Below are 19253 nucleotides of genomic sequence, written 5' to 3' on the forward strand. Positions count from 1 at the left end.
TGCAATTGGACAATGGATTCAAAAATTACTGAGCACGTGGGGGAAGAGAGGATACTGGCAGACAGATGGACAGGCTGGCAGACAGATGGACATACTGACAGTGTGATCTTCCTCAGAAATCAGGCTAAAGATAGCAGCAGCAGTGTCCCTTGCCTCTCTTCAGCACATTGTACTTCTTATGGAGCCTTCTTAAGTGCTACTAGAATCGCTGTCAACACTTTCAAGCGGATCACTGCGAGGTGCCAGTGGAGCCAAGCCCTGGGTGAGACTAAAACCAGCAGAATTCGGCGCCTGCTACTGCTGAGCTGCAGCTCCCTCCAGCTCCTGAAATTGATTGCCTGCCTTGGTGCAAAAGGGAGGTGTGAATCAAGTGCTGCCTTGCCCTATGCCTGGCCCTGGGGAGGAGAGCAGGGGGTGCCCTGGTGTAGCTGTCTGTGGCGTGATTCCTTGCCAGTCAGCCAGCTGTGTTCGGTCTGGGGGGACAGCACGGGACGCAGAGGGAAACTGCAGCTCTGCTTGCTACAGAGCAGTACCTTGCAGTGACTTGCCTGTCTGACTCTGGGGGGACAGAGGGTGCTCTCCTGCGTATATTCATGTCCTGCTGTTGAAGATATTTTGGTGTTTCTTCAATAGTGGTCCTGAAGGTGAAACATGTTGTCCAGATGTTTTGCACTGACGCTCCTTGCCAACATGTGAGGCACATAGTTCATATGTCTTTGGCACAAACAGGCCAATCCAACAGTACACTACCAATATTTAGATATGGGTCTTCCTAAATAATATTCCTTTAGCCAAAGATAAATCCAAGGGCTTGAAGAGAGCATATTTTCATTTATTTTCTTATTTTTCTAAAACAAATACATGTTCTTAAAAGCATAAATAGCAGGGAATCAGAAATAATTTACACACTTGCACTAACCTGCTCTAAGATGAAAGGGCAGTATTTTGTTTTTAAAATATATGGGCTGTTTCAGGAAGTCAGGACAACAATCTCTGAGCAGAGCATGTTTATGCCAGTGTCTGCAGAGGCCTTCTAGGAGTCACACAAGAGTCATGTTGCCAACCATTTTCTGAAAATTCCTCTTGCTTCTCCACCATCAGCTAAAGCAGTGCTAATCCTGTATCTCAGCTACTCTGAAAAAAAGAAAAATTGAAGCAGACCATCCAAAGGAAAGACCAGCCCATCCTGGCTCCAACACAGTGATCATGCCAGTTGCTTTGCACTGTCTTTGTCCCTCAGTCTTTGCCTCATGAGTTTCCACGTGAAACAAATCTGTAAATTCCTCTTTCATTTCTTAGGTTTTCTACTTTATGCTCTTCTATTTGCCAGCTGAAGCTGCAGCAATATGGGATTTACTTCCCTAGCCCACGCCTTTCAGATGAGCCTGTAGCATAGTGCTTCAGCTGATATGATGGGAGTAGAAAGAAGGAATAAAGGACCAAAACCTGAGTGGTAAATGGGGGTTGTGGACAGATAATACTCAAGATACTGAGCGTGCCAGGAGGAATTTGCCTGTTCGGGCAAACTAGATTCAGTCTTTCTATATATAATGTGGTTGCAAATCTAGGATCTGAAACTCCCTGTTGTGAAGCCAGATGATACAAAGTTGCGAGAACTTTTTCATCTTTGGCTGCAATAGCTATACAGAGGAACCATGCTGCACAAGCTGATCTCAAACAGCCATGGTTGCTCAATAAACAGCAACATGCCAGGCTCCTCTGGTGGGTTTAGCTGGCATCTGCAGTGCAAAACACAGACTGCGCCACTGGAGGGCTCACAAACTATTTAAAGAGATGTTATCTTATCCTTAAGACTAATTTATAAGCTAAAAGGTTTATGTGGAGGTGTGTTGTCCCTAAAATATTCTGTTCTGTTGCAAAGTCAGTCTCGCTTTTTCCTAGACACTGTGGCTTTCCCTGCTTAGTCAAGTAAACATATCAATGACTGCTCTCTGGCACTAAGGCCTCCTGTGTTCATGATATATATTTCCCTTGCCTTCCAAAAAGACGTCGCTTGCGTGGAAGTTGCCTGTTGGAAGTGATCCTTGGCCCATGCTAGAAAAGTATTTGGGACAGTGTAAGTTGGTCAAAACCAAAACAATGCTGGGGGAGAAGCTAACAGTTTAAAGAACTGAATTTTAGTGCTCTCAGGCAATTTATTACACAAGAAGCATGTTGTGTATGTAAGTAACTGCAGTCTTGATGCTTCAGCGTAACTGTATGCACCATCCTCAGTGCAACAAAAGTAATAATCACATCCAGTCAGCTGCAGCAGTAAATCTCAAGATTGGATGCACAATTTTTCATTAAAAATGAATACCTTGTGATATAAGGACAAAATACAGTCTGATACTACCAAAAAATTTTCAAACCATTGGAGTAATTGTGGGAGGAATAGTTGGCATATATTTTTCAGGCTCAACAATGTTTTGCCTCTGTGTATAGTAGGATAAAGACAGGTGTCCTGGAGATAGAGAGCAAGAGCTTCATTCTCCTTTACTGTGTGTTTTAGGTCACAGTTGCTACCTGGGTAAAGTTGCTATGAGTTAATACCAACTAGCAGAAAAAGTCTGGGATGGCAGAAACAGTTTTTAACCACCCACATTAGCCTTCTGTGGCAGTCATTATGGGACTTCCTTCCGTTCTGAGTTAGTGTTGATAAAATAGCTGCAGGAATCCTGGTGCTGGGCCCTGTGTCCGCACTTTGCAAAATTATGTTTAAAAACTGAAGAAATTCAAAGAGAATGACAAAATATAGACAGAGCTGGACCCATCCTTTATAATTAGAAATTTGTAGAGGTCAGCCTCTTGAATTTAGCAAAACAGGATGATTTTTTCTAAGGTGTGTAATTAAGTACCTAGTATTACTGATCCTCTTTCATCTCAGAGAACATCCAAAAAGATAGTTTAGAAAAATTCTAGCTAGAAATGTTATGTAGTTTGTTAGCAGACCACTGAGACAGCTTTACAGGGTAATGGTGCTGTTAGCATCATTTACAGTGAATTTACCATAGTGCAGTCTTCTAAAACAAACAAGCCAAAATCAAATGACTTGACTCCACTGTGTTTGCTCGAGTAGTAGGAAAATAGACTCTTTCTACTAAAGAATGAATTTGGGAAGCCAGAAGATTTGTACTAATCAAGGGTTCACCGGGAGTTTGGGGATAGCTATGAAGTCTCCGAGTAGAGACAGAAGCAGTGCAAACAATCAGACAGTGTTTATGTAGAAATGTAGATAACTGGTTGTTATTTATCACTGACTCACCCTCTGAACTCCAGCAATCAGGCAGACTTAAAAGAATGTATTAATTTCACAAAACTGATTTTAAGGTTTTTAGAAAAGCCAAATAATTTCAAACAACAGGATTCTGTGGCCATACAATTTCCTTTTGTCACCATCCCAGCTCTGCCTGTAACTCCAGCCAAAACATGTTTTACAGAAGAAGTAAAATGGAGACAGAACGACAGAAGGTTAAGCTACCACGTTGTAACTGGGAACATGTTACACTGATGAGCTTCATGTTCATACCCCATGTCTCAATTCCACCTCAGTTTTTTTCTGTATAACTTTCCTCTTTTGCTTAGTGCCTAAGCCATTAGACTGTGTCTTTCCATCACCCTGAAGGTAAAGCTCTTATTATTACAGTAGTTTTTATTTTTATAAAGGCACATTAGACGTTGCTGGTCCCTGGCTTTTGAAGGTCTTATCTTGAAGTCATATAACTCTGAGAAAATATTTAGTGTGATGGACCTCTTAAGATGGTGATAGAATACAATGTAAATAAAACTGACGTATTATTATTTAATAATAGAAGTATTAAGTCCAAGAAGAGAAAATAGTACAAAAGAGCACATCTGTTTTGCCCCTGTCCTTTCTCACCTAACACATATGTGGGAAAATGAAAGAGAAATCAAAAGAGTTTAGTGCCAAATGGAGCTATGTTGTGGGGTTTTTTCCCAGCATTATCAAAGTGCCTGAGGCATGCCTCACCTATTACCTTTGCTGTTTGGCTCTTCTATTGCAGGCTGCTTATCTCCTCGGGTGAAACGCATTGTGTCATGTTTCATGTTTTATAGCTTATCGTTACATCACCATTGAGAGATAAATTGATCTGAAAGACACATTCAAAGATTTTTGGTTGTGATGGCTCTGATAACGTAAAGGTCACCCAAGGAGCTTGTTTCCTGTTATTCTTCTATGCTTTCCAAAACTGTATATGGTGACATCTCCTTTAAATAGCCCCCGAGGTGCCCATGACTGAAAAAATGGATCATGGGAGTGCCAATGGTGACTTAGAAAAAACAGAAGAGTTGCTGAGCCAATGAGAACTAAACCTCTTCTTTCTTTTGCAGACTGCTAGCACTCTCGTTGTAGCTGAAGCCAAATCTTCTGGAATCTACAGCTGTATGGCATCCAATAAAGTGGGAAAATCTGAAAGAAATGTCAGCTTTATTGTAACAGGTAAGATTTAGTCCCCCCTACAGTCAAAGATGTTTCCTGGTCCAAGGATTATAACTGCTAGGATGTTGTGGCTTTTTAATATACCACAGTTTGAGAATTGTTGTAATGTATACACTTGTAAACTCATACCATGCTTTACGGTAGTTGCTGGTAGCTTGCACAGCAGCTGGTCTGGATTTCTAAGAAGGACACCAAATTGAAGAATGACATTCCTCCATCAAATATCCAAGAAGACATTTTGCTTTGACAAATTGCTTACAAATGCAGCAAGCTGTAATTCCCTATTTGGTTCATCTAGTCTCTGCAGTCATTCCTGCAGAGTCATTCATACATTTCATACATTTCATACATTCCTGCAGAGTAATTTCATACATTTTACTGTATTTTTATACACCAGTAAGCCGGTTTCATGTGTGACACTGACGGTTTCTACAGCCACATCCTGTTGCCCACCAGATTGTCTCACAATATGGTGTCTAGAACAGTTCCAGGGTCTGCAGGCAGTGTGCTAGACAAGGGTCTGGGGTACCCCTCACGGATCTCAGGGACTAGGTAGAAAACTGTCAAACTGTAGAGTTTTGTTTCCTCTTCTGAGACTGGCAACCTTGGATGTCATTTGGGCCATGGCACTGAAAATTCTCATAATGTTAGCTGCACGTATGAGTATGCTTTTAGTTATTTTTTCATTATGAGATATGTTTAGATATTTTCAAGTTCACAAACAAATTATTAAATGTTTTACTTCAAGAATTATTGAAAAAAAACCCCACGGTGAGTTTTGAGAATAATTACTGCATGATTTAGCAGTGTAAAGTCTGCACATGCCATTACAAAGGATTTGGTTTTTTGAAAGATTTTATTTTTGTTTTTTTTTATTAAGGGGTAGTTCATAGAGTACTTGGGCTGTTAGCAATTTTTGGGGTAGATCACAAAGAAAGATAATTAATTTGAAAATATGAGAAAAGGTAAAAACGTTAAAATATTTAGATACTTTAATCTCAAAATCATAATCTTGAAGCCCAAAGGGGAAAATAATGTTAATGCATCCCTTTTAATTTTTGCTTTCTTTTATCTGATTTTTTTATGTTGTCATTCTCTTGCTTATCATTCTGATGAGTGATTTTAGTGAAACTCATTCTATTTCTATTCTGAGAGATATCAAAAGAGAGTAGACACACACTAGATTTGGTTAAAAAAAAAAGCTACTTCAAAAAATGTCCTCCCAAAATTTATATTTTTTAAATATTCTGACTGACGTAATAGAATCACAGAATACCAGGTTGGAAGAGAATTCAAGGATCATCTGGTGCAACCTTTCTTGGTAAAATCACAGCATCCTGTCCAGACATATTTTAGAAGTGTCCAACATTCGGAAATCCACCACTTCCCTGGGGAGATTATTCCAATGACTGATTGTCCTTACTGTGAAAAATTTCTTCTCGTGTCCAAACAGAATCTCCCTAAGAGTAACTCATAGCCATTAAGCCTCACCTTTTCAATGTGTCTCCTTGTAAAAAGGGAGTCTCCAGCTTCTTTGTAGTCACTCTTTAAATACTGGAACATGGTGATAAGGTCTCCACTAAGCCTTCTTTTCTCAAGGCTGAACAAACTCTGTTCTCTCAGCCTCTCCTCATAAGGCAGGCTTCCCAGTCCTTTAATCATCATCTTTGTGGCACCTCTCTGGACCCTCTCCAGACTGTCCACATCTTTTTTGTACAGAGGGGACCAAAACCAAACACAGTATTCTGGGTATGGCCTTACAAGTGCTGGGGAGAGTATAATGACTTCTTTATCTCTGCTGGTGATGCCCTCGTTGATGCAACCCAGCAGCCTGTTGACTTTTTTTGACACAGCAACACCCTGTTCGCTCATGTTGAGCTTATTGTCCACTCCAGGCCCCTTTCCACAGAGTGCTCCCAGCTGTGTGAATCTGTTGACTTAGATGAAGTGGTTTTGCACTTCCAGGAGAGCACCCTTTCTTCTAATTGGTAATGTGAAAGAAAAGATAGCTTGGGCATCAATACTTCTCACTGGCACCTCCAGGACTTTGTAGTTTTCCTTGAGTCTGCCCAGATTCTAACTTGCAGTATCACTCATGAGCACATGAAAGAGTAGAATGAATAGTAGTCTGCTCTTGACACGTTGTGGCACCCTCTCAGCGACATCTCAGACCTTACCTCCCAGAAGGCAGCATAATTCCCTGTCAGGCCAGCAGATGGGTGCCTTAGCGTCCTAAAACAGTCACCTTCTATGAGCACTTGTCACTTCTTTTTAGAGTACCCGCTGTTGTGCTGCTGGGACAGTTTCACCTGACAGACTTTGTTTATGGGTGTCTACAGCTGTTAAAGCTCCATATCATAATACACTTTTGCATTTAGAAAGTGCCAGTTATCTATAAATATAGAAATTTTGTAAGAAGCATGACAAGTATAAACAGACAAGTGACATATTGGCAGGTTGTTTGGTAAAGGACAGAAACACGAAAAATATCTCCATGTTCTACTAATGAGTGTGACAAGACCATTTGCCACCTTGACTGTTGTCCCCACTCTCAAATCACAGTTTTGCTTTTGTCCCTATCCTCTCACTGTGTCTATCTGGACCGAAAGCTAAACAATACATAAGTCTCCACAAATTATTGTGCCAACTGTGCCATATTCTCCTCTTTGTGGGGGTACTTCACATGTAACATGGAGCAGTCATTGAGAGTCATTCACTGAGACTGTTCCTCTTTTAATGTGCAAAGATGCTGAATCTGGCCTTCTCTAACTCTTACTCTTCAGTTTTCAAGAGGTCATATGGGACATCCTGAAACCAAATGAAACTGTATTTTGATGGGCCACATTCGCTGTATCCAAATCTCCCTTTCAAAGTTTTGATGGTGGTTTCAGGTATGCTAGTGAATTGACATGAAGGAGTTAATTTCCCTACTTAGATCTCACATTCTTAGATCTTAACCAAGGAGAGAAGGATATCCTTCTCCTTGATACCAAAGCTTGCACAAGAAAATGCAGAAAATTGTGACTTCCTTTGAAGATCTTATGTTGGCTAGTGTCCAGAAAGAGGAGTGGCAGCTTTATTGGCAGCTTTATTATGGCTTGGAAATTCTTAGTATCTTGACTGGAGGCAAACATTCTTTATATGGTGGTGAAGTTGAAATGAATTTGTCCTTTATGTTCCTGGAGCTGAGCACTTCAGTTGTGTGTCATGGAAAGTCCTGATCATCTACTGACACTCACTTCCATTGATTGAAAGCAGTATAAACAGTACTGCTGTGTTGTCCTTACAAAAATCCAGTTAGGTTCATCATAATTCTCCTCCATCAGGCTGAGACCAAACTGCCATGGCTGGGTAGAGCCTGTGTTTCACATCAAGAAACAAATATGTCCAGAATTTGCTCAAAAACACACTGAGGGAGTAAAAACCCAAGAGCCTTAAATGCTGATGGATGTGAACAGGACACTGCAAAGTATTTCCTTCTTATGAGTCCAAAACCAATACTTCAGGGCTTGTGTGACAGTTTAGAGCTAATTTGTCTTATACTGTTGAGTCTACTGGTGCCATATGAAGTCAACCTGAACCACACAAAAGTGTCTAAGAGACATGTCTAAGCAGGAGAGGATGAATCCTTGTAGGAAAAGATGCTGCTGTCCTCTGTAAAAGCCAGAAATTACTCCAAAGAGCAGATGGAGGCAAAGCCTGTTCTTAACAGGAAGAATCCCTTTCCTTGGAGGCAGTCTCCTTCAGGCCTTCTCCTGGGGATGAGAAAATGCATGCACTCCAGTGGCTATACTGGTGTGAGGAGTCTCTTTACGGTAGATGGAAAAACCTAGGAAGGTGGTGGGAAGGCCAAACCTGTTCCAGCAGCCCTAGTTTGGAGGTGACATGTTCCACTCCTTCAGGGAACAGTGAACATGAGGAAATAAGTGCTAGCAGAGAGAACTTGGGAAGAACAAGTCCTTTCTTAAGTTACTGTAAATCTCATTATTCCTGGGCTTCAAGTGCAACTTGCTTGTCTTTCTCTGGGAGGTTTGAGAATGATATAATTTTATACACTGTGCCTGAGGGTGTGTGACATGAAGTCCATGGGCTTTTGAGTAACTTTCCTATGGCTTCTATCAATCGGAGGGCATTTCTGGGGTGTGATCACTGACTTACTTCTAAAGGCAAATCCTTATTCAAAATTCGAAAGTAGATGTGAACCTTATATAAAAGCAACATAGAAAGGTGTTTTCTGAAAGTTCTCCTGCTTGCTGATATAGAAACAGTCTCTGTAACAACACCTCTACCCCACCAAATTTATTTGTGGTAGCCCCCTTTCCTCCAGCTTGCCCCTTTCCCTACATTTTGGGCTGTTTTGCTGGCACACAGCAGGCCCATGGGTGTGTTTGCAATTACAGAGGGTGAAACAGGAACAGCCCTGCCTTATCTTCCTGGTTTCCCGATGACACTAAGCGCATTTTATTTTGAGATTCCTGATGGTGCTTGGCAAAGATAAACAAAATCTTCCATCAGGAAACCTGGGAGCTATTTCCACAGGAAGCTTCAAATCACTAAAGTAAATAAAACCCTTTTACATTATTCCCAGCCATGTTATTTAGCAAGCCTGAGTCTGTAACAATCGGTGAGAGGTGTCATATATTAGGGGGCTCGTAGCCTTTAAACAAATGATTCTCTTGGAATCCTGTGCATTTTGCTTTTGTCCCTGGATTTGTTCAGAAAATAGACTTTCTTCACAGAAGACACATTGAGAAAGAGCTCCAGACCTGACAACGTGAAAGTAGTTGTAACTATATTATTCTGTTGGCACGCTATCCTTTTAGGTTAAAAATAGTCCATTTCCCTCAGTCCCCAGGGATCTTTAATTTCATCTTAAGAGTTTTGCTTGGCTCTTCTTAGCTTTTACTGAGTACTGGCATCTTCAAAAGCAAAATCACCAGTATTTCTAACCAATACTCTGGCTTTCCCAATGCACATCAGAACAATTTGAGATGTACTGTGAGTAAGACACAGTAATTTCTTTCTTCCAAATACTTACCTATATTCAAAATATTGGCCCCTTGATTGGTTTTAAGTGTATCTGAATTGAATGCTTTTTAACAAAAGTATAGGATTCATTTCATCTAATTTAAATCTCAAAGTTAGGTATCTAAGCCTAAGCTGGTCATGTAGGGTCTCTTCATAATTAAGTGTGAGGGGCCAGGATCTCTGGAATTTGACTCATCCTAGAGTGGTGGTTTGCATTGCCCTCTGGAGGAATTTATGTCACTCCATGGGCTGTAAACTTCTGCCTATATACAAAACAACTATATTCAAGTAGCTAAGGCTAAATATGATGTACCCCATGTAGGGAAATGCTTCATCTTAGTAGCACTTTCAGTCAACATATTCTTGAGATTAGAATCTGGCACCACGTACTCTAACATATCAAAAAGGATCCTGATAATAAGCAGTCATAGATGAGTTCACAAAATTTGAAGTTTTTCTTAAAGCTTTGTTTGCTGGACAGAGAAAAAAAGGAAATCCCAATGAAATGTGAGTGGAACAAGTCAACCGACAGGCTGTAATACCCAATCCAATATTTTAGTTTCAGTGCCTCCATTTGTTTGATCTTCAGACTACACACCTGAACTAACGCTGATGACAGGCACACACTTTACTCCCACTGCAAGAGCATGATGAGTTCAACTATCAGAAATCAGGTCTCTCCTTAGAAGGCATCTACAGTCAGAAGAAATTTCAATCCAGGACTATCAAGAGCTCACCCTGTGTAAACTCAGGGCTAAGTGTGGAAAAGAGGACATTATGGGGAGCAACTGATGCTTTCAATAGGCAGAACTTTGAACGGCAGCAGTGAGCAGGTCATGTTCATGGTCCGCCTGGGAGGCAAGGCAGCTCAGTTTGTGATGTGGGGATTTAGGGACAAGCTTTCTGATGGATTGGTGAATCAATGAAAGAGGTTAGTGAAAGAATGTGTGGGATATTATTCACTTGAGATCTACATTTTACTGAAGTGACATTAAACCCAAAGCGACATCGGTAAGAATGGAGCTGATTGAAAGTCAGCATTGAGCTGTTCACACTCTAAGAAACAATAAAAGAAGGCATAATTCTCCCTTATGAAAGAATAAGCCATTCTTAGGATTTCAAGTCAAGTTTACAGCCAAGTGCCGTAGCAATTAGTAGTGAAAGAACAATTGAAAATGGCCAAAGTCAATGTCACTTGACCGAGAAGAAGGAAATTACTTTATCAGAATATTGGCCACAAATAAGCCAAGAAAGTTTGCATTCTAGGAGTAAAACTTGGAAGTGCTTTCTCTCAGGAACTTGCTTTACTTTCCCTGAGGTCAGTGATGCCTTGCTGGAGGGATGAGCCCCAGGTGGAGGCAGCTGGCAGGCAGCTGACACAGCCACAGCTCTCTGCCACTCACCAGATGAAAGAAGCTGCAAGTAGCACTACAATAAACCACATATTTTTTCCAGTATGACTTTTTACAGTTGTTGGCTAAATTATTCCTGCCTGAACTATCTTCTGTGAGGTGACAACTTAAGCCATATTTACACTGAGTAAATGGATCCTTGATTTCTCTCAGGTGAAAATATTTTTCACCTATGTTTAATGCCAAGCCACCTAAACAAAGTAATCTTCATCCTAGTGCTGCCCACACGCAGCTGGCCACTCAGGCCAGAGGGTACTGTTTCTGCTTTCCTCTTGTGCGTCTGACACACTTTAAGTGCAGGGAGGATAAATACCTCATTTCCAAGGGAAATCTCAGGCATGTGATCACAGGTTTAGTAATTTCTCAGAACCTGAAGCATTTTTAAGAAATAGACACCCTTTATCTGAATAGATATGAATAATATGAAAACAATATAACCGAGCATGATGAAATGCAATACTTTCATACTGCCCTCTTGAGATTCATTTTCTCTTATGCAGTTCATAAGCTGGAACTGTGATCAGAATTTCCCTCCTTTTTCAGAGTCCCACTGTGCTGTCTTTAAACAATTCTGCTTTTGGTACCTTGTCCCAGTCTGTCTTAACTTGACATAACATTTATACAAACTCATCACTTCCAAGAGCAACTTCAGTTTACACGAACTGATGTCTGTGCCCAAGTGTCTCCAAGACAAATTATAAGAATAGCTGGAGCCTAGCATATGAAAGGAAAGATTACAGACTTGAGCAGGAAGAAAATGACATTGATTATTTCAAAGACTTCCCGAAAAAGGGGAAAATATATGCAGTGTTAATTTTGCCTCATTCGCTTCATATAAACTGAAAAGTGTTCTTGATTTTTGACAGATGTACCAAGCGGATTCCATATTAGTTTGGAAAAAATGCCCATTGAAGGAGAGAATTTGGTATTGTCCTGTTCAGCCAACAAATTCCTGTACAAAGACATTGCTTGGATTTTACCGAGGACAGTCAACAATCAAACAAAAGCAAAAAGGTCTCACAATAAGGAGTATTCCACCACCCTCACTCTGACCATCAAAAACGTTTCCCTGGCACACTCAGGCACCTATGCCTGCCGAGCAAGGAACATATACACGGGGAAAGAAGTGCTTCAAAAGAAAGACGTTACAATCAGAGGTGAGCACTGCAACAAAAAGGCTGTTTACTCTCGGATCCTCAAATATAAAAGCACAAGGAATGATTGTACAACACAGAGCAATGTAAAACATTAAAGGACTCATTAAACAGTAAGAGGTGTCTCATATCATCTTGATCTCTTATTACTGTTGCTACCTTTCAAGCCCTGAGGTGGTGCTCATTCCCCCAAGGTTTGGATATAGGAGGAATAGCAAACAAAAACCTAATGCATGAGCTTCCAGTTGAGTTCAGACGGGTGTTTTCTGCTTTGACAAGGCACGTGGAAGCTGGGGTTTGGAAGATGCCCCGTGCTACATTTTACATGTTGTTATTTTTTCTCTTGCTGTCTCCTACTGAGCAATAAGGAAAACTTTGGATCACTCTTTTCTTCTGCTTTGATATCGGCCTCATCAAAAGTGTCAAAGCTGAATAAACTGATTAACTTTAAAAACTGCTGTTTTCAGTCAACAACGGACATTTAATAAGCTAACTTAAATGTGCAGAAGGAGCACAATTCAGTTTGAGATTGACTGGACTATATATTTTTTATTTTAATCTGATCTTGATGGACTTATAAATATTACCTGCTGAGCAAGTTCTAATGCTTATTTATTTGAAATTATTTTCTACACTAAAGTACATTAATCTTAAAAAGTATCTTCTAAAAGAAGTATGCAGGGAAGAAATAAAAATGTTGATATAATGCACAGACCTATCATATCATTTATAATAATGATGATTTTAAAACTGACAGACATGAACCATGTTTCTCCAAATAAATCCAGGTAGACTTCCAATTGCTGTGTTGGTCAATTTTTAAAGTCAGTTCTGCACTAATGTAAAAAACTACTGATAAAACTTTGAGTATTGCTCCTGGCCTGAAGATTCAGGAATTTGTAATATTGTAATGATTTTATTAAATGAGGAATGTTACACTAACACGACTGTCAAGGTTTCAACTGGCACAGTGAGTTAATACATTTCTTAAAATACAAGTTCAAAATTGAAGCCATTAAAAATACTCTTTTGGTATGCAAATGACAATTGGATTTATTATGGGGATTAAGAACCAGCCAAACTTCTGAAGGAGAATTAAGGGCAACTTAAGAATTCCTTGTGAGTGTTTCCCCTTTTTTTCCCCATTGTCATGATTTTACTATGGGATGTTTCTGTGTATTATAAATTCTGTAAAAGGAAGAAGTTGCTATTTTTAATAGATCTGATAACTTTATTTTTTTACAATACATAGCTTTTTATTTTTGGTTACATTTATGATCGATCATTTATATAGCATTTACATAAGCCATAACAAAACAGACCGTAGTGACCAAAATAGCAAAGGAACAAAGTGGCTGTGCTTTTAAAATAGAGGGTGACAACATGACAGTTTGTTGCTCTTGGGAACTCACCCAACTATTTCCTCCTTTAGGTATCGAGACTGTGTCCCACGGCTAAACTTGCCTTTCACGTGGGAATTGCTTTTGTCAAGTGCGAAAGGGTAAACAATAGCATTTCCCCATAATGCCAGTTTCATGGAGCCTAAAATGCTTAGAAAACAATTGATAACCTGGAAGTTGTCAGAGTAAAGAAAAGAATAATCATTTATATCTTGAAATGGCACCTATAGCCTGCTTCTATACAGTAACTCTTTTGTTCATTATTAGTGTGATGGCTTCCAGAAACAATGTGCTCTTGCAAAGGGATCAGGCTCTCTTTTTTCCTAGAACATGCCTAAAAAGCAAGTGAAGTCATTGGTGACTGCTTGAATATGGAGCAAATGCACTCTTTAGCATTTGCAAGTCTTCAGAAGAATTACAATACAGAATCCCCCTTTTTCCTGGGGTATTTTGTGGGAAGATGTTTGATGGCAAGGTGGGTGGTGATGACAGGACATTATGAATTTTCCATGGCCTTGGGAGCCAGAGCATGATGACTTGTAGCAATCAGGCAATACAAATTTGGGTCAAAAAAAAAGAGATGTGTTGATTAGACTGTTCTTCTGTGAAATTGTTGTGAATTGCAATGATGTATATCCCTGCTGAGTGGATATCCCACTAGCCTAGTCTCAACCAGCACTTAGAGGGCCACACTGTGTAAGAATGTCATAACATCCCAATATGGTTGTCCGTGTTGGGAGGCTCAGAGAATGCTCACAGAAAACGTTTGAGAAAAGCAGTTCTTGGTGGCGAGATAAAAACTACTGATGTCACTTTTGATGTCCTCAGGTGACTGGAGAATCTCATGGGTCTGGGGACTTTCTCTGCCTTTTGTTGTGTAATATATTATTTAGGGAGAAAGGTGTGAATTATATTTCTTCTTTTTAAGTGTTAAAAATAAAGCTTGTATTTATATTTTTGTACTGATTAATAAAAATAAGTGAACAGACAACATAATCATAACAAAGGGCAAAAATTGATGGCATACAAATGTAAACCCCAAAATTAACAAATTGTGATTTTTTTCCCCCTTGTTTGCTTTTGGAAATGCAAATTTACCTGCTCTACCACTCCAGGTCAGACGAGTTCTTTGACACCAGTGTCCCCTTCTCCCCTCTGTAACCCCCCTGCCACTCCCCTGGGCCAAATTCTGCCTACAATGAAGTTCCTTGGAGTAACTGAGAGCAGAGCTTGGCCCAGCAAGGCAGCATTTGTGGGCAAGCATGAAGACTGGATTCAAGTCCGGGGGGCTGCCCTGGGTGCTGAGCCCTGCACTGTGCATGCTGGTGGCCAGGGTAGCCCCTCGGCTTTGGAGTGAGCAGAGTAGGACATTGGAAACTGCTCCCCTTGGCTTCAAGGCAAAAATGAATGGGAGAAAACAGGTGGTTTACAGAAGAGAATAATCCTCAGATTGACCAAGTCCTTGAAAAGTCAGCTAATTGCAGCAGAGAAATTACCGAAAGTGTGTGAATGATGACTTAGGTTTTAAGCAAAAAACTTTTCTTAATATGAAAACCCATCTTTAGTGTATGGCTATAAACAAATTAAAATTAATCACAACTCACAGAACGTGTGATTTGCCTTTGTTGTGTCATCTTGTCTGCTTTCATTTTGGATGTCTGGGATGGGGTGTCTATCAGGGACTGCTGATAAATGTGAACTGTTGAGTTCTTCTCAGCATGTGTACGTGGACATGTATTACACTGTACCTGTTCATAGTGTGAAAAATGAGAACAGTGCAAAAATCGAGGCGAGGTATCAATGAGAAGAGGGCAGTCTTCTTGGCTGCAAGTCAAATATAGTTGACTATGTCATTGTGTAGGTACGTGACGAAGAATTTACTTTACAGCGTCTCTCATAAACAATACTGTTTGGGAAGAGAGAACAGATTGTCTACTATACTGTAAACAATAAACAGCTATGTCTATGGAAATAACTGGCTTGCAGCTCAGAAAAGCACAAATTGATCATTTTATGGTCATGACTACGCTGAAGTTAGTTTCAAGGAACAAAGATAGCCTACTTTAAAAGTGTTTTTAGTGCTGTGGGGCTCATCACACTGCATAAGCTGGTGGTACACAGGTTCTTGAGGTTTCTGGAGAGTTTTTATTCACAGCTGGTAACAGATCATTATGAAGATGGAAATGTCTGATGCTTAGTTTTTCTGTAAGGATAGAGAATAATCTTCCAAACACAGAATATCAGATATTCAGCTGATATTGAACTTGGTGTATTGATATCTGTTGCAGTTCAAAAGAAAATATTTGCGGAGTTGGTTTCTGCTTTGTTTTGTTTCATATTTGGAATGTGTGTCTTACTATGTTAGAAACTGCTCATCCTGTCAGTGTCTTTGAAGGGAAAGGTTGCAAACAATTATGGAATTTGAGGGAATCTGCAGAGCATCTGCATCTGTGACACTGCTCAGGAGCTCCTTGAATTCTCTGTCACTGCTTTCAATGGACCAAAATACCAAAAAGAATTTAATGAGAGTTGCAAATGTGAATGAAAAATGTTGTCATATAATGTACATAAAAGTCACAAATATCTTGACCTTTGTCAGAACTGCCTCCATCTCTGTATGAGATGAGGGAAGGAGTGGCAAAGTGTTGAAATTATGATGAGATTACTTTGCTTCTTTCAGGGACACTTTAACATGAAGTTTATAGTGTGTTTCTCAAATGCTGTGGTGTGGTTTGGCCAGGCGTTGTTACATTCAGCCAAATATGTGAAACACAAAAGTAGAAGAATTTATTAAGACTTTGGGACAATTCTTTTGTGCTTACGGTTTCTGGTTTTTGACTGAGTTTAACAAAGATGATTTGTAACTCTACTCTTTAAGTAAATTATAAAAGTCACATTCATGGATATTATGGTGTACAGATCCGCATGGTGCCATTAGCAACACTGAGATACTCTGCTACAAGGTTGTCCTGATAATTGTTAAAATCTTTGGTTCACAGTTTGTTTCTTTTGATGGTGAAAAACTGAGCTTTCATAGGAACTCATTACTTTTGATAAAAACAAACATAGTAGGTCATGGAACTGAGAAAATCTCGAACAATGTCATCCTTGGGTCTCCACTGGTCATCATAAGCTGCTACTGCTGAGTAATGGGAGTTCTCTGTACACACCCAACACTCTTGAGCAAAGTGGAAGAGTAAATAAAACCAGTGAACAATGAACTTGGTAGAACAGCCATAGCAGTCTCTAACATCAGTAAAATGAGTGTAGGGAAGGTAATTAAAACCCCCTAGCTACAAGAATGTAAAACAGAGTTGTTGTTTTGTCTTGTAGCTCAAGAGGCACCAGCCCTGCTGCGGCATCTTATGGATCAGACAGTGAACGCCAGTAAATCTGCCATGTTGGAGTGCCAGGTTCGTGGTATCCCTGAGCCCCAGATATCCTGGTTTAAAAACTATGAGGAAATACAGCAAGAACCAGGTGAGAGCTCTATGTACTCACCTACCACTGACAGGCTGTTTATTAACCCATCTGCCATAGCTAGTCGTCTGTAGTGTCATTGGTACCAGTAGCCAGACACAAGGAAGAAGTATTGCCAAGGTATTCCAGGCAGGCAGGCAGCAACACAGGTGCTCCAGATTGTTCTGTCTCAGTTCAAAACCTGAGCCAGGTTGGAGGCCTAGACACAACAAGTCTCTATGGAATCAGTGGAAAAAAATTTTCATCTTATGAGAGTCATCTCCAGAGAAAGATACTTCCCTCCATTTACTATAGAGGGAGCCTAAGGATCGGGTGTTTTGGCAAGAAGATAGCTAAGCAAGAGAAAACCAATCTGTTTGTATTGCATTGTGTATGGGAGTACCAGGGAGAGTCTGTGGTAAGGCATTCAAAGTCTGTTCTTGAGTCACAAGCTACAACACTAAATCCACATCCGGGATGTCCAAAACTGAAATGTGTCTACTGGCAGCAGAGGAATCCGGGTCTCGTGCAACAGAAAGGAACAGTTTCCCAGGTGGCATATTCTAGTGACAGGAAAACTTTGGGAGATGTTTACTGCTGTGACTGGAATGTGGCTTCAAAGATCAGCTAAGACTAAATGTCCAGCTGCTGTCACCACAGTCATGGAAGTGTTCCTTGGAGATTTCAGATGGAGATGAATGACGGAGGAAAAGGCAAAACCTTTGTCATGGGAATTCATTCACTTTTGGATCAAAAGCACACATTGAGCTCAATAAAAATGTTCGAAGAGGTTTGGTCCATACGAACTTGAGTTATAAGTGTAGTCTTCTATAATAAGGTTTTAGAAAGTTTGCGGTTATGGTTCTGTCCTGCATTATTGGAAATTACTATAGCATGAATACAGACAACTGGAAAAAAGTCTGAGGATTTCTCCAAGTGAGTTATAAGCCTGGCAGACTTGCAGCCCAAGCACTAAACTTAATCTAGAGCCAGATTCCATGCAGCTTTATGGTGACCACATAGTTGTAATGTGCATTAATAACGCTGTCCTCTAAAATGAATGTTATCTGTCTAACACATACAATTAGGAGCCAGGAAGATGTTTCCAGAGGTTAAGTCAGAGTACTTTACTTAGGTGCCTAAAATAGATGGTGGGAATACATTTTGATTGGACTGTAGTTATGATGGAGCCAAACACAAGTGTGTACTTGACTGCACATTTCCTGGCTATAGGGTGCCTCAGCAGCAGGCAGTCCTGAGGCCAAATCTGCTCCCTGCCTCTTCCTTGCTTCTTGGAGTATTTGTGCAGGCTGGTCAATCCTTTCCAGGGTTGACCTAGCTGGAATAAACAAGATGTTGAAACTTCAGGTAACTCCTGTGTTTTAGGGTACACCTCATGGGATCTCTCCATGCACTATCTAGGGTCCTTTTGTGAAGGGGACCACCATTCCGTGCCACATGGGCAAGTGAGATTTGAGACAAGCCTGCTGCCCATAGGGGCAGTCTAGATATCTTTTGGAAGTGCTCTAAGCTTGAACTGCTGGTGGGGCAAACCTGTGCCTGTAAGTGCAGTAATCAGACTACCCATTTTCCAACAGCTGGAAACATGCTGAAGGATTCACCTGGATGAAAGCCTAGGCCCAGTGCTAATCAACACAGACAGTACCAAGTGCTTCCAAGATCATTTCCTTGGGCTGAGCTTTTTCACTCACCCAAGTGCTTTGCAAACAGTGATTTCCAAAACATTCACAGAGCGTCCAAGTATGTTTGGCTTTCCTGCAGATAACATTGTGCTGTGCAGTCTGTGGCTCATATTTCTTTTGAGAAGAACTCGAAGCAGATATTATTACACAAGGGGCAGTTTTTGTTTATATCCTGGCTCCCTCTCATTGCAAATATTTCATTTCACAGGAATAATTTTAGGGCCCGGAAGCCGAATGCTGTTTATTGAAAGAGTAAAAGAGGAGGATGAAGGACTTTACCAGTGTATAGCCACCAACTTAAAAGGCTCCGTGGAGAGTGCGGCATATGTCACAGTACAAGGTAAAGCATGACATTAAATGGGAAGTGCAAGCTTTCCAGAGTGATGCTCTTACTCAGGCTGGAAGGGCAGGGGTATGACCTGAGACTCATCTGGTGATCTCTGAAGGCAGCAATCTGAAGGAAGTCCTAGCAAGGGAAGCGTACCAGGTTGGAAAGGAAGCCTAGCAGGAAATGCTAACTCAGTGTATGTTTACACTGACCTAAAAAGAAGAATTGCTTCAACTCAACAAAGATCAGGTCAGGGTAGGTGATAAATGTAAATTTAGCATCAGCAAAACAAACAAAAACCAGTAAG

The 19253-nt window shown here is 40.5% G+C and overlaps 1 protein-coding gene across 1 annotated transcript in view; it reads left to right on the plus strand.

Moving 5' to 3' along the window:
• FLT1 (fms related receptor tyrosine kinase 1) overlaps positions 1-19253 on the plus strand; it is a 111396-nt gene that overhangs the window by 58249 nt on the left and 33894 nt on the right. Inside the window, exons 12-15 of the mRNA XM_032681035.1 lie at positions 4354-4462; positions 11769-12059; positions 16790-16936; positions 18827-18958. Of these exons, the coding sequence (XP_032536926.1) occupies positions 4354-4462; positions 11769-12059; positions 16790-16936; positions 18827-18958 (679 nt within the window). The remainder of the gene's footprint in view (positions 1-4353; positions 4463-11768; positions 12060-16789; positions 16937-18826; positions 18959-19253) is intronic.

Source organism: Chiroxiphia lanceolata, chromosome 2 (assembly GCF_009829145.1).
Source record: "Chiroxiphia lanceolata isolate bChiLan1 chromosome 2, bChiLan1.pri, whole genome shotgun sequence".
NCBI classification, from domain to species: domain Eukaryota; kingdom Metazoa; phylum Chordata; class Aves; order Passeriformes; family Pipridae; genus Chiroxiphia; species Chiroxiphia lanceolata.